We start from the raw sequence: 22877 nt of genomic DNA, 5'->3' as shown, positions 1-22877 counted from the left end.
TAGCAAAAAGCACGCAGGGAATAAAATCTGTGGAACGTACGTTCTTTATTCTAGTTTTGCAAGGCTCAGACTTAGGGTTCAATCTCCTTAGAAAACAGTGTTAATTAACTGTCAATGATCCAGAATATTCTTGTAATAATATCTTAGTGCAAAGAGCCATGGAAAGATACACGCTCCACATTACAAGACAAGACGGGAAGACCTGCATGTGGATTAGAGAACAAACAAAAGTATAGTATCATCAAGAGAGTAAAAGAATTCAAATGGGAAACAGGTTGATCACATAGCAAGAAGGATTGAGGGCAGGTGGACCAAGGTCATAGAATGGGTCCCACTTCATCAAAAGCATCCATGAAAGCGACCTAAAACAAGATGGATCGATGATGTCAGCAAGTATTGCGGGCCCAATTGGCCAAGGAAAGCTCAGGGCTGTTATTCGTTGGAAACATGCGGAAGAAGCCTTCATCCTGCAGTGGATAGACAACGGCTAGAATGAGGACATCTCGGCTTCAATCCTACTCTGCGTCACCAGGTTTTACTAAATAAAATGATCAAAGCAAAACACTGGAGCAATTCAGAAAAGTCCAAACATTGATTACGCCAGGGGTAGGCAACCTTGGCTTTTATGACTCGTGGACTTCAACTCCCAGAATTCCTGAGCCAGCATGGCTGGCTGAGGAATTCTGGGAGTTGAAGTCCACGAGTCATAAGAGCGCTAAGGTTGCCTACCCCAGGATTAGGCTTTGCAATGTTCATGGCAGATCTTGTGTATTTCTTCTGACTACCACCACCACCATCACCCGAGCTCAGTTTTCCAGACAGCAAAAGTGGAAACTGCAGCAGTTTTGGGAAATGTCATTTTCTTAAAATAGGCAATCTCCAAACTTGGCAACTTTTAAAACTTGGGGACTTCCAACTCCCAGGATGGCTGGCTGAGGAATTCTGGGAGCTGAAGTCCACAAGTCTTAAAAGTTGCCAAGTTTGGAGACCTCTGTATTAAAACACATGTCCAAGGCAACTCAAGTAAGGAAAACCTAAAAGCAGCTTTAAGTGAAGAAGCTATACGGCAGAAAAAAGTTCAACTGCATTTTTGTGAAGAACAGCCAGGTTTTGAGGAAGTACAAATGGCCCCAAACCAGAGTCTGCATGTTTGTAAGGATGCCAAAAAGTGTAAGCTTTAGGTAGAAATGGAGGTGTGTCTCAAGCTTTTGTCTATTTTTGAACTATTTTTTTAAATGGGGATTTGCATGTACTATCCAAGGGTGTTTGCAGGTTCAATGGCACTCTCAGATATTTTATGCCCAATCCCTGCCTACTAAAATATTCTTTTATTATAAAAACTATAGCCTTAATTGCATTTTGGCATGAATATCATGCAATCATGGAACGTTGCACATCTCCATAATTATGCACACTTCTTATTCCTGTTACTGTATACATAAAGGTGCCCCAAAGGGACAAGCAACAGACAACAAATTGAGATGTATAAAAAAATGAGTGTTTTTAATAGGAAAAACTTTCTCCTGCCTACCCCCCCAAAAAACAAGATGTGCCCCATATATATGCTAAAATTGACCCCCCCGAAGAGTACCCAAAAACCTAGAAAGCACATAAACTCACGCAAGCAGTGGATAATCATTATTATTTATTAGCTGTACAGCAGTATATTCTCCTTCCCATAGTCCAAACCCCATTATACGTTTTATGATGTTTTTATTTCATGTTGGTTTCCTAAAATAATGAAAAATATCACACAGTACAGCTAAGTACAAAAATGCATCAACCTAGAATTGGATAGCTAACCTGATAGCTCTCTTAAAAGCGATACATAGAACAAAAGTTCTTGGTTCTGAAATCAGCAAGACCGAGGCTCTATAAAAAGCTTACGCGTTTTAACATGTGATGGTTTGATATACAGGCATCCTTTTTTTTAATTTCACATTATTCTTTATTTTTTTAATTTTAATTTTAATTAAACCCCAAATTTTATGATCACTGACCTAGTAAAATTTCCTGCCCTAGGTTTTGACGGGCTGGGAAGCCCTATTACAAATTAACACCTTGGCTTTTAACACAGAATTCATAAACACGCACACACACACACACACACACACCAAAAAAAAAAGAGAGAAAGAGAAAAGAGAGCAAAGAAAACAAGTTATGACAACTTGAAACTCAAGAGGGTGCTTTTGAAGTGACACACACGCTTTGAGGCCAAGTTCATGTATTTATTTAGAAGCTGAGCTGGGATGTGCATGTCTGCCACCTTTAACCCCAGCTCGCGCTCTCCCACTGACTTGATAGGTTCCAGTATTTCATTCGGTACCAATTCCTGCATAATTCCTAGTTGCAATAGTTAAAAATGACAGGGTTTTCCTTTTTAAACTATAAGCCCCATCCCACCCCAAAAACCTCTTTAAATGGAAAAAAAGATTAAAATGTAAAAAAAAAAGTTATTTACAAGCTTGATCATTACAAAGATGCCCTACAGACAGCAAAGCATCTGAGAGAGACGGGGGTGAAGCATGCTGAACCTACAGTGCTGACGTGGCGCCGGGGGAGGAGCGGGGTCAGGTAAGAAAAAGCAAAACTAAAATGCAATGAGTTTTACAACCCTCCTGAGTCCGAATTTACAATTAAAAATCTCTAGACAAGAGGAAAAAAAAAAAAGGAAGCCGGAGGCTTCTAGAAATGCATAAACAGCTCCAGAAGAGTCTGGATAAGCTCCAGACAGAGAAGGCCAACCACGGCCTGGCACTAACAGTTAACTGGATTGAGTGATTTGCAAAACGCTCTTAAGGAACTCAGAAAATCAACCAGCAAATTTAAATTTTTTTTTAAAAAAAATCACCCCATGTTCCATGATCCGGTTAGGTTAACATTAAACACAGGGGGAGGGGGGGAGAGAAAGAGACACAGAGAGAGGCAAATCACATCCTATCATCATTTGAAGTTTTGTTTCTCAGGTTGTTTGGTAAAATGGTCTAAAAACAAAAAAAAAAAAAAAACAACGATGCATTTCCCAAAGCCAAAAATAAGGTAAGAAGGAAATAAAATAAAATAAAAACGGATTGAGCCAGTTCAAAAGAGCCCAGGCCAGTTCAGTTAGAGCGTTAAACCCTTCCTCCATCACCGGTCCATCATACTAAGGATCATCTCTGGGGTGAGGTCTCCATTGGGTGCTTCCACTGCGACTGGCTGAGTTCCTGGAGTGGCCCCGACAGTCTCTGTTTCGGGCTTCTTCTTCACTTCCACAATAATGTTTTCAATTGCACCAGTGTTCTGGTCTTTCACCTGAATGATTGCTGTAGCTAGTGGATAAAACAAAAAGGGGAGAAATCAGGCTCTGACTGGAGGTCATGAAAAGTCAGTGACTTGGGTTTGCCCCTTGCTAGGCAATTTCACAGCATCTAAGGCAGGGCTCTTCAAACTTGGCCCTTTTATGACTCGTGGACTTCCAACTCCCAGAATTCCTCAGCCAGGCACGCTGGCTGAGGAATTCTGGGAGTTGGAAGTCCATGAGTCATAAAAAGGGCCAAGTTGGAAGACCCCTGGTCTACGGAGGCATGTGACATGTTTGAAGCTCCTTCCTGTGCAGAGTTCAAGAAGGGTTAACCATTTTGATGGTCTCTCTGCTCTATTTGAAGAAAAAAAAAAACCATAACAAAGATTGCAATGGATATTTGAGATGAGCAAACAGCTGAACTGTTTGGAACGCTGTGGGTGGGATAACTAATTTTTAACAGGGGACACATCACGCAAGGCATGCTTTCTTAAGGTCCCTGCAATGGGATGGACTGGAAATGGGGTTGCCAGGAGATTCTTAACTAGAGACAACTTAAAGCAGGAGTCTTCAAATTGGCCCTTTTATGATTTGTGGACTTCAACTCCCAGAATTCCTCAGCCAGCGTGCCAGGCTGAGGTATTCTGGGAGCTGAAGTCCACAAGTCATCAAAGGGCCAAGTTTGAAGACCCCTGACCTAAGGCAAGGGTGGCTGGGGAATGCTGGGAGATGAAGTCCACAGGTCTTTAAAGTTGCCAAGGCTGGACACCCCTGAACTAGATCAACCCAGATGAGCCCTTCCAACTCACACCTTCTATAAATCTAGTTTAAGTTTATCTTGCCTTAGTTATACAAGAATCACGTATTACGATATGATGTAGAAAAAAAATAGGGGTGGGGAATTCTGGGAGTTGAAGTCCACAAGTCTTAAAGTTGCCAAGGTTGGATCTAAAAGACAGGGGGCTTCTTTTCAATGAGCCAGAAATCTGTTTTAAATCCACATATGGCGCACCGCAGTTGGGTGTTACAATAATGGCCAGACAGGAGTCCTCCTGCATTGCTCTTGAGATTAAACACTTCTGCTCTCGATTTTAAATTAATCACAGCTGGTGTTCGACGTGAAGCCCAAACCGTGGTTAATGTTAATTACAGTAAGTAAAAGGGAGTCACAAGCCAGTAGATGTAAATTATGACCTGCACTCATGATATCTTGAAATCTTGTCAAACAGCAAAATCTTGGCACTTCTTGCTAAAGGGATTACGCAGGCTTGAAACTCAGCCTGAGCTGGCCTCAGGCAGATGTAATTTGTGTTATCTGGTCCAAAAACAGCACCAGGGACCTCCAGTTTTCCTGAGGACGCCTCCTCCGGTATCAAGCTCCTCATCTTAACCTGACTTGACTTTCCTCTTTGTTTATATGGCTGGACCCTACAGTCATTGGTAGAAAAATGGGAAACTTACGCTGGGGCTGTTTGGATTGATTGGCTTTGCCTGGCGGACGTCCTCTCCGTTTCTTGGCTGGTGGAGGAGTTGGGGCCACGGGCTCCACTTCTGGTTCAGCCTCAATTTCAACCGCTGTTTCTTCTTCCTCCTCATTCTCATCCAATTCTGGTTCAGCGTTTTCCTCTTTAATAGGAGCAAGGATTTTTTTAAAAAAAATAAATAAAAAAAATCAAGGCAACGAACAAGGAAGAAAATAAAACCTGAATTGCCTAAGTAGGTTCCCCGCTAGGCAAGGCGGTCGTGTCGATATTTCTACCCGGAAAGAAGCCTTCCATTCAAAAGGTGGCAATAGAAGGAAGCCACAATGCCCCTGCCGGACAGCTCAGCTGGGTGAAAATTACTTTGCTACTTGCAAACCTTCGATGGAAAAGTGATGACTCTGGGTGTATATAAACATGCTTGCGTACAAGTGGGCACACACCATGATTATGTTTAGCTTCACTCGGTGAACGTTTTAAACTTAAGGACCTCAATTACCTCAATAACCCTAAACTTTTTAATGGAATGGCATGGCAAGATATTGAAAATAAGTATTTTCCCGACATCAGGTACACCAACGGCTTTCTTAAAACTTTCTGTACTCTTATCAACGTTTTTCTGCTATTGCTCAGAAACTGGAACAACTCAAAAGTGGCTACTGGCAAGTCGCTGTTTTGCATTCTGTGCAATAGCTGACGGCATCTGCCGTGGCCTATGAATCCTTCGGCAACTTTAGGAGAACTAAAATGTTTCTGGAGCTTCTCTCTTTCTTACCACTGTCAGAAGAATCCTCTTTCTTCGAGCGCATCTTTCTCTTTCGCCCACGTTTTCCTTTCTTGGGCTCCCCTCCGTTCTCTCCTTCAACCCCATCGGGGCCTAAACAATTATCTGCATGTCTGGCCATTGTGTTCTGGTTAAAGAAAGGCAGGTAAATGTTAGGTGTGGGCTGCGTGCTGAGAGGTATCTGAACAACCTCTTCCAGTGAATCAGGAAATACGCTAAAAAAAACCCACACAACTGCCTTTAGGTCATTCTTGACTTGTGGCTACTATTTGGACAAGTCCCTGAAGTTTCCTTGGAAATCGTTCCTCTTTGCTTTCCTCTTGGGGGCTGGGAGAGAGTGTGAGTGGCCTGCAATTACTCATCCAGCTGCCATTCCTAAAAGCAGAACTAGAACTCACAATCTCCTTTAAAAAAAAAAGAAAAAAAAAGAATCCGCCTTAACCGCCAGCTTTTGGAAGTGCCAGCAACAAAGAATTAAGCTTGATGCAACCTGACCTCTGAGTAGAGTGATTCAATTTGCAAGAACATATAACAGGTTATGTGCCAAGGATGACCTGGGTCACGCAGTTTCTGAGACAAGGGACAGGAAAGCCCCACAGGAAAAACAAAAAAAAAAAACCAGAAGGCAGCAGCAAGTATTAAAGCAAGACTGTACAACTTCTGCTGGCTCGCTTCTGCCATGCTTGGTGGCATGTTAAATCCGAACTGTAACCTTGGGTGGGGCCAGGCCCATTTGGGAGAATTTCAGAAGCTTTACAAGGAAAAAAACACCACAAATGTCTCAAGCAAGTGTAAGGCTAATTGCACCCATCTGGCTCTTTAACCTTAATTCCCAAAAGTGAGAGGGGGGAAAAAAACCCTCCCAGCTTTTGGCTCCGAAACCATCGGAAGGAAGCTGGCAGCTGTGCCAGTCCAGACCACATCTCTTCTCTTCTTGCATCCAAAGTTTTGCAGCCCTCAAAACAGTTCCCGTGTTCAAAAGCAGCAAATGCCGTCCAGATGATCCCCACAGCAGGATTGGCAGAACACGCACTCTGGCTGACTTTGCCAGAAACGTTAACACAGAGGGAGTCTTGCAAACCCACTGGTGTTCAAACCCCATCCCTCTCCTTCTCTTACTTACTGGAGCTTCACAGGGAGCTCCGTGAAACATTCGTCTCCCCCCCCCTTTCTTTCCCCTCCCCCCCTCAAAATCTTCCCATGAGTTTTGAGCACTTACACGGCGCGTGAACGTTTTGCCACACTTAGAGCAGACGAAGGCAGCTGGGACAAAGTTGGGATCGTGGTAGCGCTTGAAGTGCATGTCAAGCAGCTGCTTCTGGCGGAAGGTTTTGTCGCAATGGCTACAGGCGTAAGGCTTTTCTCCAGTGTGGGTTCTCTTGTGCATGATCATGTGCCGTTCCTAGATGGAACCAGAGGGCAAGAGGTCAAAAGGGGTGGAATGACCCACAAACAGCCTGAAGGTGGTAAATTAACTGGTCTAGGAAATCCCAGGCTCCCTGTGGGCCTATCTGTACCTGTCGGCACGCATAGTCGCATTGGTCACATTTGAAGCGCTTCTCATTTTTGTGTGACTTCTGGTGCTGGATGAGTGCGTATCGCTCGTGAAACACGGCGTCACAGTAACGACACTTCTTGCCCTGCTCAATGTAGGAATGCTGCTTCCGCAAATGGACACCTGGAAAGAGACAGTCACGTGGAACCCTCTATCTTTAAATCATCATCATCATCATCATCATGTGGGGAGGAGATTGAGGGATACGAACGGCTCCCTTGTAGGTGATTTTTGTATTTAACCAAGCCACCAAATTCCTGCCTGATGCTGCTAAGGTAAACGTTTTAAAATGCCAGGATCGATCCAGTTGGGCCTAAGTGCTTAAGGAACTGGAAACCGTGAGACTCTGAGCTCTAGTCCCGCCTTAGGCATGAAAAGCCGGAGGGGAGAATTTGGGACAATCCGCCTCTCCTTTTTTTCCACAGAAGTCTCAACGCATCCCATAGTGCTCACCTAAATCGCTCTTTCGTGCAATCACTGTGTCACAGTGGGGGCAGTGAAACTTGGCCACGTTTTCCGTGTGCTTCTGCAGGATGTGCATCTTCATGGTCCCACTCTGGGTGAAGCGAGCGTGGCAAATATAACACTCGTAGGGCTTCTCACCTTTGGGGATCAGGGAGAGAAACGGTTAGCTCAAGAGGCCCAGATGTGGAAAAGGCATTGTGGATTATGGGAAAGAGAATATGAGCTTGGATGTATGCGTGTGTGTGTACAGTTTTTTTTTATATAAGCCAAAATCAAAAGTACATTTTGCTGACAAACGACATATATACTGTTTGCAGTTTCCTAAACAATTCTCCTTTTTTTAGCTATTCTTCCATTTATTTGTTTCTTACAGGTTTTTTCAATCTTTTTCCCCTGTAGGAATCTTTGAAATTATTTCAGTTCTCAGGAAGCCTGAGTAAAAATGATATCTACATCCCGTAGTACGATACCATGATCAGTAGAGTTACAATGTGTAAACATTTCTACCATTGTGAATGCTAAAATTGCAAAGCAAGCAAAGTTAAAGAGAGGGAGGGAGGGGGAGGGAAGGAGGGAAAAGAAGGGAGAGGGAGAGGGAGGGAGGGGGAGGGAGGGAGAAAGAGGGGCTTTCAGCACACACTGCTCTGCGCCATCTTCACCAAAGTGTAATCCGTACCAGAATGGGTCCTCATGTGCCTCTTCAGTTTGTAAGTGTCTCTACTGGCGTAGCTGCACAAGCTGCATTGGAATGGGCGTTCCCCGGTATGAGAACGAATGTGGCGTTTCAACTTGCTAACCTGAAACCCAAGGATGCCGAAGTGAGATTAGCAATGCGCAGATCACTATAGCTAAAAAGATTTTTTAAAAAATAATCCCATGCGCTTCTGGAATGATAAAAAGGCCTTTCGATATTAAAATAAATCCAGGTAATCCTCGACTTACGACAGTGGACTAGTGACCGTTCAAAGTTACAACGGCACTGAAGAAAGTTTTTCACACTTGCAACTGGTCATGTGATCACACTTTGGATGCTTGACAACTGGTTCATATTTATGACGTTTGCCATCATTTGGGGGGTGGGGGTGTCACGTGATCAGCTTCTGCAAACTTCTGGCAAGCAAAGTCAGTGGGGAAGCCGGTTCCACTTAACAACCGTGGTGCTAACTTAGTAACTGCAGTGATTCTCTTAACAGCTGTGGCAAGAAAGTTTGTAAAATGGAGCCAAAGTCTTTTAACAAATGTTTCTCTTAACAACATACGTTTTGGGCTTGATTGTGGTAAGCTGAGGACTGCCTGTAGTATCAAAAAACACCCTTAAACTTTTCCCCTTTGAACAGTATTCGTTTATTCTTTGTGACGCAAAAGGGTATTCTTGAAATATTAAAAAATAGCCATCAAATGGTGACATATTTAAAAGAGGTTCTTTTAATATGATAAACTGAGGAAGGAGTAACAATTATAAAATACAGTGACAGAAACAAGCAAGAGATTATCTGGGACGATTCAAAGGCCAAATTATTAATACTGTAAAAATGCATTCTGGAATTGAATTTTGAAATATTAAAAAACAGATAGAAGCTGCTACTTGAAAGAGTCCTCTGGGAGAGATTGTGGGGAAAAAAAGGGCCTTTCTCTTTGGAACACCCATTCCTTGAAACATTTTCTCTCTCCCTCTGATCCACAAATTCAGGAGGCAGCAGTTATTTTCACACTTTGAGCTCTTTATCCAAAGTTCTCCCACTTGAGCGTTTGGTGGGAACATGCTTAAGCCCTTTACCTTTTAAAATGGTACACTATGACTTTTAAATTTCAGGAGTCGTTTTAATCTGCTGCTGGTTGCTGATACAACACGGCATTTTCAATATGGAGAAGCGCCAGCACAAAAATAAATCTACCAAAGACCACCAGAGCATCTGGAATTAGGAGCTCTTCTGTGGATAGTTGCATTTGAAAAAATTTATTTCGTTTTCAACAGTTGAAACACATTTTCAAAACTCAGCAATTCTGCTCACGACCAGCCTCAGAAAGTCAACTGAAAAATAATCAAGGGTTACAATGATAGGCTTGGTAAAGGTGGTTTCCTCTCCTCTCAAACTGCCCACCACTCAACTTAGTTATAAACCTTTTCATCTTGAAAGGTTCTCTGTGACCCCTCTTAATAGAGCCCAAGAGATCATTACAGAGAAGTAACATGTTCGTTTCTTCTGGGGTGAAATTATGCTGATATGGCTGATAACGGAGTCATAACAAAGTAGAACTGCTGCATTTCTCCTGCTCAATGCATTTTCTGAAACGACAATAATTTAAAGTACAGGTAGTCCTCGATTTTACAACCACAACTGTGCCCAAAATTTCTGTTGCTGAGAAAGACACTGGTTAAGGGTGTTTTGCCCCATTTCATGACCTTTCCTGCCACAATTGTTAAGCGAATCACTGCAGTAATATGGTTGTTAAGCGAATCTGGCTTCTCTGATTGACTTTGCTTGTCAAAAGGTTGCAAAAGGGGAGCACGCGACCCTGAGATGTTGCAACTGTCATAAAACAAGTCAGCTTCCAAATGTCTCTATTCTGATCACGTGACCATGGGGATGCTGCTGAAAAACAGTCGTAGGCCACTTTTTCAGTGCCGTTGTAACTTTGAACGGTCATTAAATGAACTGCTGTAAGTCAAGGACTGGTCGCTGTCCAGTGAGTTGCTTAGAAAAGATGACCTGTCTTGAATGCAAGAATACAAGGAGTAATACTAAAGTCGAAATAATAAGCGTTGACAAGCATTTATAACTAATCCCTGCCTTTATAAACAATCAAGCAAAATCTAGTGCTTTGAGGTCTCATGTTCCGAGAAACCCCAGCTTTCGATGTGGCAAAATTATAAATCCACAAAATGGTTTCCAAGCGATGCCGAAATTAAACTTAAAAGGTAGACCTGCAACCAATTTCTACACAGAAAGAGGCAGCGCTGGTTTCCACTTTATATCAGCCACAATACACCTAAACGGTGGACCCACCCGAACACTTTTAAGATCCGAAAATAAATGTAAGCTATGAAGGGAACTCTTTCCAAGCTCCAGGCAAAACACCGAGCAGTAAAATCGGTATAGCTGTCATAGAACGATAGAAAACTAGACATGAAACGCACCTCCACACTGGCGTAGTCACACATGGAACACTTGAATGGCTTCTCATGGGTATGTTTATAGCGGCGATGTCGAACCAACTCTCCGCTGGTCACAAAGGCCATGTCGCAGTCAGGGCACTTGTGAGGACGAGTACCTGATGGATGATGGAGATCAAAGAAAATTCAAACAGGCAATGGCTTCATTTGACAGAGACGACAATCACACCCAAGTCTCCATTGCGCCATTTTATTATTTTTTTTAAAAGGAGATGGCTTTGTATGTAATGTTTGTGTTCTGATTACACAGCAAAGTATGCTTTAAGAGACAGGCCCCACTAGGCTGTTTGTATATAGTTCAGGATAATGTTCTTTTCCTGTGCCAGTTGGGTGCAATGGTACGCAATTTATGTGCTGTATCCTCAAATTTCTGATGCGCCACAAATTACATCTACAATTCACAGTGGGACTCGACTAAGCCTTCCATTTGCACCTCTCCCAGGAGCCTGTTGGGAAATGGCACGGCAGCATCCCTGTTCACGGTACCTGTGTGAGTGTTGAGGTGATTTCTCAGCAGTGTGACTGTTCGGAAGGCTCTGCCACAAAGGTGGCACTTGTGTGGCCTCTCGTCCGTGTGGCTTTTCATGTGACGGTCCAGGTTTGAACGCCGGGGGCAGGTGTAGCTGCACAGTTCACACTGGAATGTTTTCTTCACCCCTGTTCAGAAAAGAACGTTCATTGCTCTGAGGCGTTAAGAGCCTGCTGCATTCTCCCCCTTATTTCCATTTCTAACAGACAATATGCCCAATTACAGGGAGAAACGTCCAGCACATCTGAGTGAACCAAGAGAAAACATGAGTCGTTATCAAGGACAACTTGATTTGTATCCTGTCTTTTCTGTCTAATGGGTAGAAACTAAGGATCAGCTACATTAACCTAGATCAGGGGTAGGCATGGCTGGCTGAGGAATTCTGGGAGTTGGAAGTCCACAAGTCCTAAAAGAGCCAAGGTTGCCCACCCCTGAACTATAGGCCATAAAGTACAGCAGAAATCACTTGGGGGAGCAATCCTGTCTTTGCTGAGGGGAAACGGCTTCCGGCTTCCACATCCTGCTCACTGGCTATCACAAAAGCTATCTACTTGAACGCGAAACTCAGCTACGTGAATCTCGGGTCCGGAGAAACATACCTTTCAAGGAAGACATCGGTCACAATTAAGCTGTCATCAAGACTTGCCTTTTTTGAACCTAGCTGGGTTGTGTTTTTTTTTTAAATCAATTCAACCTCTGCCCTGGGGATCGGTGAAATATTCAAGAGCCGTGGGAGAATTAATATACAGCCCCCCAAAACCTTGAAGGCCGGCCCGCCTGCCCAGCCTTCAGGCGGAGTGCCCAGTGTTACCTTTCTTTTTAATTTTCGTTGGCTTGGGGGGCTTCATGTTGCCCACCACTTTCTCCGCGTTGACGTCGGAAAGCAGGCCTTCCTGCTGCTCCTCTTCGAAATCATACACAGACACATCCACGTCCTTCCCCTCCTCGGTGTAGCGCAGCTTGCTTTTTTTGGTTTTCTTTGTCTTTTTGGTGGGGGGCTGATAGTCTGGGTCTTTCTGCCAGTTGGGATCCTCCTGAGGCTGAAGTTCCCCTTGCTCCAGGGTCTCCACCTCGCCGTTGGCCCCCACCTTTACCACCTGGAAGCCTTCTGGCAACGGGAGTGTGTGGCAGATCATGGGCTCCCCCTCCTGGAGGCCGCCCTTGGAGACCTCGTTCTCATAGGCCCCCTGAAGTTCTTCCACAGAAGTGGTAGCGACAGGGACAGACACCGGGACGGGGACTTGGACAAGCTGGAGTTCGCCCAGGTTGATAGGCTGCTCTTCCATGTTCACAACCTGCAGGGTGATGATTTGGGTGTCGTCCACGGTGCCTTCACCTTCTTGTGGCACGGCACCTTCTATGACTTCGGTCTTCATCTGAAGCAGCGTCGGATCAAGCTGTTCCATCATGACCATCTGAACGCCGGCGTTCACATCCTGCACCACCTCAGTCCCGTCTGCTTGGTTGGGCGGCATCGGGCAAGCATCTTCTTCCTGCCCGCCTTCCCGGCGCCTCTGATAGGTCTTCCGTTCTTTGCCCTTGATGAAAGTTTCGGTTTCCTCTCCGATCGCTTCAACTGCGTCTGCTTCCATGTCACCTTCCTGGCGAAGAAACAAAAGGAGAACACCCAGCTTAAGCACTCCCTTTGCCACCTTGCGTGAACTGACGGCGCAGGTTCTCAGAAGCCTGAAGGCCTTTGGGTCAGATAAACGTTGGCCGATTGTGTCTGCTGAGAAAAATGACCAGACCTCCTGTCTTGTTAACAATTGCTAAAATCACTCAAGACACCCTTCCGCTGAACACAGTGACTTAACTGCCAACCCCATGACTCTCTTGGCCAGGACTAGAAGAGAAATGGGTTCTGGTAGAAGAGAGTTATTTTATAGCTCTCCCAATCCGAACATAGCAAAAGTGACACTTCATAGGAATCCTGTGCCTGTTGCAGTAAGATGATCCAACCACTAGGGATCAGTAATGCGACAGTCTATGCTTCACAGCAGCGCCTCCCTGCAGCGATCCAGCTCTTTCTCCAATGAAAATTAGAAAAGCTACTAGACAGTTTGTAGACAGGAACAAGGGATTAGGGTAGAGGGGGGAAAACCCCCACAGGATTCCCATATCCATGCCCAGTGAAGCTATTCTTGGGCACCGAGAACAAGAATGGGAGATCAGTGAAATGTGTAGAGCTGCAGAAGGGACAGGCTGTGCTGGGGGGTGGAGTCAAGAGAGGAATCAGCCTGGAGTCATTACGTTCCCACAAGCGGTCTAAATCCAACCCCCTAGAATTCCATTAATTCCTATCTAGCATCAGTTCAAAGCTAACCATTTTATGGCATTTTATTTTAATTCTGATCTTCAAATTACTGAGCTGATGTCTAAGCTCCCCTCTGAAGGAAGCTGGGGAGACGTAAAATTGGTATTGCAACACAGAATGTTCCTATGTTCTCAGCTAAGTTCCTAGACATGAATTTTAAAAATGTATGGAAATAGAAGTATTCAGATCTGTGAAGAAGCCTCTCTGAAAATAGCTTGTTTATTTAAGTAAATCCTTTTTACTATACAATAGCTGCTCACCATTGTGGCACATCAGTCACATAAACAATCTTCTTTGTTTCCTTTTTCTCCCAAGATAATTTCTTCTTATTCTGGTGTTATTTGTTTGGCCACAGGCATTGTATCCTGGTCTGGTTATCTGCAAAATGAAGCAAGGCTTAGAAAGACTGAATAGCAATACACTTTCAGTCAAGAATAAGTGACATAAAAAGTAGCAATAACTATTTAGATAGCTTAGAAAAGAGGATAAGGTCATCAGTGTAAACTATCATTAGGTATCTGCAGCGATAATAAACTGTTTCAAATAAATAAACCAGCTGCCTGCAATTAGTGCAGGTTCGTATCCCACCAGGCTCAAGGTTGACTCAGCCTTCCATCCTTCCGAGGTAGGTAAAATGAGGACCCAGATTGTTGGGGGCAATTAAGCTGACTTTGTAATAATGCCGCTTAGGAGGTGTGTGAAAGCCCTAATAAGCAGGCATATACATAGAATGAAGGCTACTGCTAAGCTTGTAAGCCGCCCTGAGTCTTCGGAGAAGGGCGGGATATAAATGGAATTAAAATAAAAAAATAAAAATAAAAATAAAATATAACTCTTAAGTACCACTACAGTGGGAGATAACTGTGTCCAGAAACCCCAGGTTTTTTTTATCATTGCTTGGAAACACCAGCCTTATCAAAGAAGAATCTTTTCCCTACTCACCCCATAAATTCAGCCTACGATTCCTTTTGTTTTCAGCTGGAACCTGGAACAACAAAAAAACATTTCAGCATTTATTTCTGCCAAACCAATCCAAAGAATGCATTGTTAATTCCATCCAAAACAAAATGCATTTTCAAAATGAAACACATTTTCTATTTGGTGTGCATTTTCATTCTCATTTTTTTTCTTATCCAAGCCTGGGTTAATAAAAACCATAGTACATCTAGCATTCTGTAGAAGGTTGAACCAGCATGATGTAAAGGCAGGAAGAGCACCCAGCCACTCATTTCCCCATTGTTTTTCAGCAACCCCGCATACTGTTGATATGAGCTGAATTAAGTGATGTGTTGTTCCAGCCTAAAGACAAAACTAACAGTGTTCCTTTAAGCTAAAGAGCTGGAGCTGAAACCAGAAGGCCCAGAGGGAGAACCTGCCTGAAGGTGCACCATTTAAACTATGGCAGTCTCAAGACTCCTTGTCTAGAACTGGTAGGGAAGACAAGGGGGCTAAGCCAGGGGTAGGCAACCTACGCTCTTTTATGACTCGTGGACTTCAACTCCCAGAATTCCTGAGCCAGTTGGCTCAGGAATTCTGGGAGTTGAAGTCCACGAGTCATAAAAGAGCCAAGGTTGCCTACTCTTGGGCTACGCTGGCTCAGGAATTCTGGGAGTTGAAGTCCACGAGTCATAAAAGAGCCAAGGTTGCCTACTCCTGGGCTACGCTGGCTCAGGAATTCTGGGAGTTGAAGTCCACGAGTCATAAAAGAGCCAAGGTTGCCTACTCTTGGGCTACGCTGGCTCAGGAATTCTGGGAGTTGAAGTCCACGAGTCATAAAAGAGCCAAGGTTGCCTACTCCTGGGCTACGCTGGCTCAGGAATTCTGGGAGTTGAAGTCCACGAGTCATAAAAGAGCCAAGGTTGCCTAAACCTGGGCTAAGCAGAGAAGGCCACTGAAGAGGGTTTCAATGGCCAAGGGCCTTGAAGAAGCCAGTGGCAGGTCAATGGTTGGCATGGATGATCTACTGAAGAGAACCTTGTGGTTAAGTGCAAGGGGCCATAGCACCACCACAAAAGCAGGTCAAGTGGCTGCCGACTTCAAGATAGGCTAAAATTGGCCAGGGCAGCTTGTCGAAAAGGCAACGGGGTGCGGTGGGCTGCAATGGGAGCAATTCTTAAGATAACATTCACATCACATCCTGTAGACCAAATTTGCTGCTGTAAATGTCTAGCTGGTTTGAAAGTTAATCCTTATGGTTCCTAGAGGAACTACGAGGGCCCTTATAATTAGTCCGGACCATAGTGACCAGCAGCATTGGGATATTATGCAGTTTGGGGAAGGATTATGCTGCCATTCTGAAATGAATCTGCAAACAAACTTCACAGGATTTGTCATTCCACCTCTCTTTCTCTGCCTGATATCATTCTATGCATTTTTTTATAACTTTCTTTCTCTTGAGGTTGCTTGGGGACTACACATGAGATCATGAGCTGTAGATAGTTCATTATTTAAGCCAGAGTCAGTAGATTCAAAGGAACTCATCCCCTTATTAGATAGCAGACTGTCTTAAACTGTGTCCACTGGGACTGGATACAATAATACATTTTAAGATATATGGTTTGTAATTCAAATGAATGTCAGGGTCAGAGAAAAAGAGACTAAAACCTGTGCAGTATTATCTTGAACACCTTTTATTCTATTATTTCCCACTCTTGGTTTCCGTATCATATAAATAATATGAATATAAATAAGCCACTTGTAAGGAAACTATAATTGAAAAATTACCTAACTTAAGACGTCACTAAAGGGGGCAAAATTACACATTCACACAGGCACACCCATTTTACCTGCTACCTATAAAATATATACTCCTGAGCACTTTAAAGTAAGTGCCAGAAAGCCCTAATGTTTAATGCTAGAGCATGGCTATGGGAATTTCAAGATCACTTCTGATATAAACAGGCTGTGTTTTATATTCTAAAGACTAATTTTACAGTTTATTGCAATTATTTATTGAAAACACAGTGACTGGGAAATACTGAAGGACAATTTGTGTGTCTTACCTTCCCCAAGCAAAAAAGAAAGACAAGAACATTTGTTTTAGATTGTTATAATCACAATGAGTAATAAAGGGGAATGGATTCTCAAAAATCTTTTAAATTTTCTATAATCTATTATTCAGATGTGCCATTCTGCAATAAACTAGGATAAGATACTGGCATTATTTGTAGGTCTCTTGCCTTAAATATGCTCAACCTGTGATGCAATATGCACCTGGAGAGGGGGAAGGGGGGGGTTGGCAACAAAGGGTTTTCCTAGAGAGGCCTGGATTAAGAGACTGTGTAGTCCAGAACTGGATAGGGGAAAGAGGAAGAGGTTTAGAGCAGCCACACCTTAGAATCTCTCAAGATATATCTAGTACCATGGTGGTGAACCTATGGCACGCGTGCCGCAGGTGGCACGCAGAGCCCTCTCTGTGGGCATGCGTGCAGTCGCCCCAGTCCTAGGCCTTCAGCTGGGTTTTATAAAACCTTTTCCCTTTAGGCCTCCGCCACCGTGTGGGGGAAAAAAAAGTCCAATCAATCAATTTCAACTTCTGGGGGGGGGGGGGGGGAAAAGATCCCACAAAGTTGGAATTGATTGAACTTTTTAGTCCCACCCAGTCTGCTGTTACCACCGCAGCCACGCCCACCCAATGGGCCACGCCCACCTGGCACCCGACAATACATTTGTTGAGTTTTGGGTTGCAGTTTGGGCACTCGGTCTCTAAAAGGTTCGCCATCACTGATCTAGTAGGTTAGAAGGTTATAACTTTAGTTTGGCAAGTGTTTTTCCATTAGGTGTAAACAAATAAAGAACTGGATCCGATTGTACAGGTAGTCCTTGACTTACAAAACAGTTCATTAAGTGACAGTCCAAAGTTACAACAGCACTGAAAAAAAAGCGACGTGTGACCATTTTTCACACTTAGGCCCATTGTAGTAATCCATGGTCATGGGATCAAAATCCAGACATTTGGCAACTGACTCATACTTATGACGGCTGCAGTGTCCTGAGGTCACGTGATCATCTTTTGCAAACTTCTGACAAGCCAAGTCAACGGGAAAGCCAGATTCACTTGACAATTACGTTACTGACTTAACAACTGCAGGGATTCGTTTAGCAACGGGGGCAAGAAAAGTCGGAAAATGGGGCAAAACTCACTTGACAAATGTCTCACTTAGCAACAGAAATTTTGGGTTTAATTATGGTGATAAGTTGAGGACTACCTGTAATTTGCTGTGTATCTTTGGGCTCGACACAGCCTGGATTGATTTTTCTACTCTAATAATTTATTTATCAATCTATTCGAATTGTATCCTCAAAACAGTCCATGTTGCCTGTGGCTTCCAGCCAGCAGTTCAATGCAGATATTTATGTATGTCAAAAGACTCATTTAATACAATAACAATGTGAAATAATATATTAAAAATTTTAAAATCCAACATTAAACGAGATTTTAAACTATAAGCTGCCTTTTCAATTTGAATATTTGTACAGTAAATTCCAAAAATATTGGTCTTGGCTCAAAAAAAATTCAAAATATTTTGATTAATCAATACATCGGCTCCTGTCAGAAATACTCAGGGTACATTCTGTCTTTTACAGAGTTGCTAACTGAAAAGCCAACACGACTATGTTAGAAGTACAGATTGATACCAGATAAATCCAGACATTGAAGGTAAGACTAGATAATATCTGATTCCATGGCAAGGTGAATGCAGTTAAGTTGACAGGAGAGCTCAGGAATTTTAAAAGCCTACACAAAACCCATGAGATTATTTCCAAAGCAAGGTAGGGCATAACAGTTTGTAATTCTGAACTATATTTCACAATAGGCTGTGAATTATCAGGTCACAGGAAGAAAGTATCTCCAATACAATAGTGTGAATCGCTCAGGAAAATGTAGTAAGGAATAAGCCCCCTCTAAAAATCAATGAAACTGCAATGCAGGTTAAATTCTATTTGTACAGTAATAAAGAAGTCATACAATATTTGCTGGACTGATTCAATCAGTTCCAGCATTTAATCAGGCCCCCTAACCTTTTGGGTTTTTTTGTTTTTAAAAATTCTTTATTGAAAGGATACAGAATATAAAGCAAACTACCAAGTACATAATAACAAAATGAAACCAAACAATGGATAAAAATAAAAATGATAAAAAGACAAGGAAAAGGAAAGCAAACAAAACAAATCTACATTTTATATATTAAACTACAGTCTCTGTTTTACAAAAAATACAATATAATAGTATTGTCAAATACTCTCAGTATTATATTAACAGTACATAAAAATGATAAAATAAAATCTATGCCAAAGAATATATTGACTTATCCTCTGATTAATAGAAAATATTGCCTTTTCTAAGACAGACTAGTTATAGATTTCCAAAAGCCAATTTTTAATATCTGGAATACGATTACTTCTCAATTCTCAATATTATTCTTTTAGCCACCCCCCATTATGCACACTAGAACTATAATTTCTTAAAGACAAGAGGTTCTGTCTACGTAAGTCAGGTTCTACTTATATAATATTACTTGGTACATAATTCAACATTACATATTTAAACATTTCCCCATAAATCATATACATTATTGCACTTTTGATAAAGATACGCTGTGGATTTAACTTTTAAACATTTAACTTTTTTGTACAATTCAGTATTAGGCGAAAAAGTGCGGAATGGTAATTTAAAGATCATATGGCCTTCATCTATTTCACGGTAGCCAAAAGATTAAAATGAAAAAGAAGCTAAGCGTATCAATAAAAAGAACAATTAATTTAGTTTTTGGAAAGAAACCACATTTTGGGAAAGTTGAGGAAACAGACTAAACACAAATGGATAATATTTGAGAACCGTAATTTTTAACACAAATAACTAAGCTATCTGACTAAAAAGACCATATATAAAATTATCTAAAGATAATTATCTAAAAATATCTTTTGGAAACCTTTAATTGATATTTATATGTCAAAAGCAGAATTGTAACTATCAGGGTAAAATAGCAATTGTTCCCACCGTCAAAAGCCTGTTGAAGATGCTGCTACAATGAATATCCACCACCAATCTAGGGATCTCTACTTTCATGTGTAACTTGGAATAACATCTATCCACTGTAATACTTATTTTAGCCTTTTCATTCATTAATATACCCAGTGACAACTTTAAGACTTGTGGACTTCAGTTCCCAGAATTCCTCAGCCAGCTGGCTGAGGAATTCTGGGAGCTGAAGTCCACAAGTCTTAAAAGTTGTCAAGGTGGCAAACCCCTGATCTAGCCTTTCACCTCCCTGCATGTAATCATACATTCAAGTCCACAGTATATCTTTTTTCCCCCTTTGGTTTTAAATCAATCTACGCTGTTCATCTCACCTAGTGACTTTTTACATTCCAATTATGTGTGCCACGATTATCATCACGTGGACCCACAGATAATGATCTCTTCCACCCACCATGGCTTGGTTCAATTTAGGTTTTCACACAGTACTTTTTAGTGAAGAGACTAACGCTCAATTTTGGCACATGTTGGCTAGCCTGCACAACAGCAACCAAAGCCCAATTTTGCCCTAAAAAGATATTTACAGAATTTTATGGAGGGTGAGATTTCTACTTTCTAATCTAGAAATTATGTTGTAGTCCAATATACCGTGGCTCAGATTCCACCTTATCAAGAGATATTTGCAGTTACAAAGACACTAAATTCATGCTTACATCAACTTTACAGCGTAATTTGATTTTATAAAACTGCTTTTTTAACAGGCAATACTTTTCCATCTCAGAGCAAAGCAAGCCAGTGATGTAAGCCAGAGGCAATTTACCCTCCATCCTTTTTCATGAGTTTCCCCCACCCCAAAAAGAGCAACCAGTTGGGGTGGGGGGTCGGGGGGTTAAGAAACTACACTCTTAAAGCCGCCTTTGGTCTGATCCTGCCCAGTTTATCTTCTCTTGTTTATCACAAACCACTCCGAGCAAATTATCTCTGATCTTGAAGCCCTTGCCTAATTTTGAGGAAGAGAGTCAGCAGGCCTGCCAACTTTCCACCACCAGCAGCAGCTGCTTGATGGGGCATAAGCTTCCTTCCTTCCTTCCCAACTGTCAACCCTTCCAATCCAATAAAAGAAAGGAAAAATTAAAAAAAAAAAAGCAACACGGCTCAAATCGAGCCAGGCATAAGATAAAATAAAATAATAAAATGAAAAAAGTGCCTTTCTACCGAACCCCCCCCCCCCACCGATGGGAATCAAAGCAGAAGGGCGGGGGAGGGGAGAGCCGCCCTTTCCCAAGGCTGCCAGAATTAAAGCCCGGGGACAGATGGCAGCGAGCCGGGCATTGCAAAATCCCCGCAGCCGCCGGCCCGGCCTCCCCCGGCCGGCTGTCTGAATTGCCCTCCGCCGAAGATGGCAGTGGGGCGGGGAGAGCCAGCGGGGCCCGGGAAGGAGCCGGCGGCGGGCTCCAAGCCGGGTATCCGGCTGAGAGGGGAGGGGGGACGACAGCGAGAGGCCCGGAGCCGGCGGGCAGCCCGGCCTGAGCTCCTCCCGGCGGCTTCGGGGCGAGCTCGGGCGTCCCCGCCTGGCGCTCGGCCGCGCTGCACGGCGCTGCAGCTCAGCCTGCCTGGCAAGAGGGAGCTCGAGTCCCGCTCTTCAGCTCGCAGCGCCTCTCACGCCGCAACGCGCACAGCGAGCAGGCGGCCGGCGGCGGCGGGCGGGCAGGGACGGGCGGCCGGGCCGACCGGCGCCCCGCAGCACCAGCACGGTCAGCCGGGGCGGGAGGCGGCGCGGAGGGCGCGGGGGAGAAGGCGGGGGCGGCGGGAGCGAGGCCGGAGCGGGCAGAGGCGCCTCCGGGAAGTCAGGGAGGGCGGTGCCGCCGCCGCCGCGGGACGGGGAAGGGCCGAGGCGACGCCGCTGTCGTAATGGCGGCGGGGCGATCCCCGGAGGCGGCGGGCTCGGGGCTGCGCGGCCCCGGGCTGGCCGGGCGGCGGCGGCGGGGAGCGCGTGTGGGCGGCGGAGGCGGCGTCGCGGCCTGGTTCCGGCAGAGGCGCTGCGCGGCCAGGCCGATGGGCGGCAGTACCAGGCCGGCATCGGGGCGGTGGGGACGGTAGAGGGAGACAAAGCCCCGCTCCCCATCGGCGGCGACGGCGGCGGCGCCGCGGCGGGTCCCAGCCCGAGCCCCATCGTGACACCTAGAGGCCGGAGAAAGCGACTGCAAACCCCCCGCGCCGCTTACCTGCCCCGGAGGCGCCTCCGGGCCGCCCCTGCTGCCCCGGGCCCCGCCCCGTTGGGCTCCGCAAAGCGTCCGCTGCCGCTGCCCCGCCGCTAGCGGCCACCGCCAGCGCCCAGCACCAGCTCGCGGTTTAATCGCTCCACAGTCGCCTCGGACACAAAATGGCGGACGGGGCGCGCAGTGCGCCTGCGCCAGCCCGGCAGCCGCGGCCGCCGGACCCGATCGAAGGGAGGAGGGAGCGGGAGAAGCGCCCGCGCGGGGCACCATGGGAAGAAACGCTGGGCGCTAACTTTAAATGCCGACGGCCCGCTCGGGCGGCGGCGCTCAAGTCAGGCGCGGGGAGGGGGCGTGACGTCACGTCCCACCACCACCCCCGCGAGCCTGGGAGGGTGGCCGGCACCCGGAGGGGCTCTGACGGGGCCCCGGCTGCCCGCCTGTCTCTTCCCTCGTGGGTCGGGGCTCGTGGGCAAGAAGGGCGCCGGATCTTTCGGCCGCCCTGCCGGGTCGGGCCGCGGCGGAGCGGTTTTGGCGGGAAGGAAGAGGGCGAGGCAAAACAAACGGCAGCCCCGAAGTTTTAGAGGGCGGGGATCTTTTCGCCGAATGGGCCACGTCGCCCTCTGGCGCCCCCTGTAGGCGGTGCTGCCAAGCGTGCGGGGACAGGCCGCCCTACAGTATTCCTGTTTGTTTGTATCACGGCTTTATTTATTTTTTCCCCCTACAACAGGGGTAGGCAACCTCGGCTCTTTTATGACTCATGGACTTCAACTCCCAGAATTCCTGAGCCAGCTTGGCTGGCTCAGGAATTCTGGGAGTTGAAGTCCATGAGTCATAAAAGAGCCGAGGTTGCCTACCCCTGCCCTACAACAACCCTGTTGTTGGGCTGAGAGAGGGATTGGGCCAGTCACATTCTGGGCTAGCATAAAGAAGCATCTGTACATACATGCATAAACACACACGCTTACCTCTTTTTGCATACCTGTGCATGTGCATGTCTGTGAAAAGTATATGTGGATCTGTGTATAGTTAGTATTTTCTTCTTGAGCTGTGGGGTTGGGACTAGAAGGCCTCCAAGGCGCCTTCCAACTCTTT

At 44.9% G+C, this 22877-nt stretch overlaps 1 protein-coding gene across 2 annotated transcripts; it reads right to left on the bottom strand.

Annotated features, from left to right (window-relative positions):
- Nucleotides 1-1693: 1693 nt before the first annotated feature.
- On the bottom strand, nt 1694-22485 carry CTCF (CCCTC-binding factor). 2 transcript variants are annotated; one of them, XM_081336002.1, is made up of 13 exons: nt 21792-22485; nt 14529-14571; nt 13847-13964; nt 12084-12873; nt 11230-11400; nt 10708-10841; nt 8245-8365; nt 7557-7706; nt 7066-7226; nt 6768-6950; nt 5540-5675; nt 4745-4909; nt 1694-3311 (listed from the first exon to the last, which is right to left on the bottom strand). In XM_081336002.1, exons 3-13 carry the CDS (start codon nt 13847-13849, stop codon nt 3130-3132), a joined length of 2196 nt encoding a protein of 731 aa, XP_081192128.1. In that variant the 5' UTR covers nt 13850-13964; nt 14529-14571; nt 21792-22485; the 3' UTR covers nt 1694-3129. The 2 variants fall into 2 exon arrangements, with proteins under 2 accessions (XP_081192128.1, XP_081192129.1); XM_081336003.1 differs by lacking the exon at nt 21792-22485 and having other exon boundaries at nt 14529-15042.
- Between the last annotated feature and the right edge of the window lie 392 nt (nt 22486-22877).

Source organism: Vipera berus, assembly GCF_964194415.1.
Source record: "Vipera berus genome assembly, chromosome: 10".
Lineage (NCBI taxonomy): Eukaryota > Metazoa > Chordata > Lepidosauria > Squamata > Viperidae > Vipera > Vipera berus.
This window is presented reverse-complemented; position numbering and strand designations above follow the sequence as displayed.

What these genes read in the sequence shown, in the direction of transcription:
- CTCF (XM_081336002.1), bottom strand. An exon ending in TCACCTCAACACTCACACAG is followed by an intron (nt 10,842 to 11,229) that starts GTACCGTGAACA and finishes ATCATCCATCAG; the next exon opens with GTACTCGTCCTCACAAGTGC. An exon ending in AGAGGATTCTTCTGACAGTG is followed by an intron (nt 4,910 to 5,539) that starts GTAAGAAAGAGA and finishes CTCCTATTAAAG; the next exon opens with AGGAAAACGCTGAACCAGAA.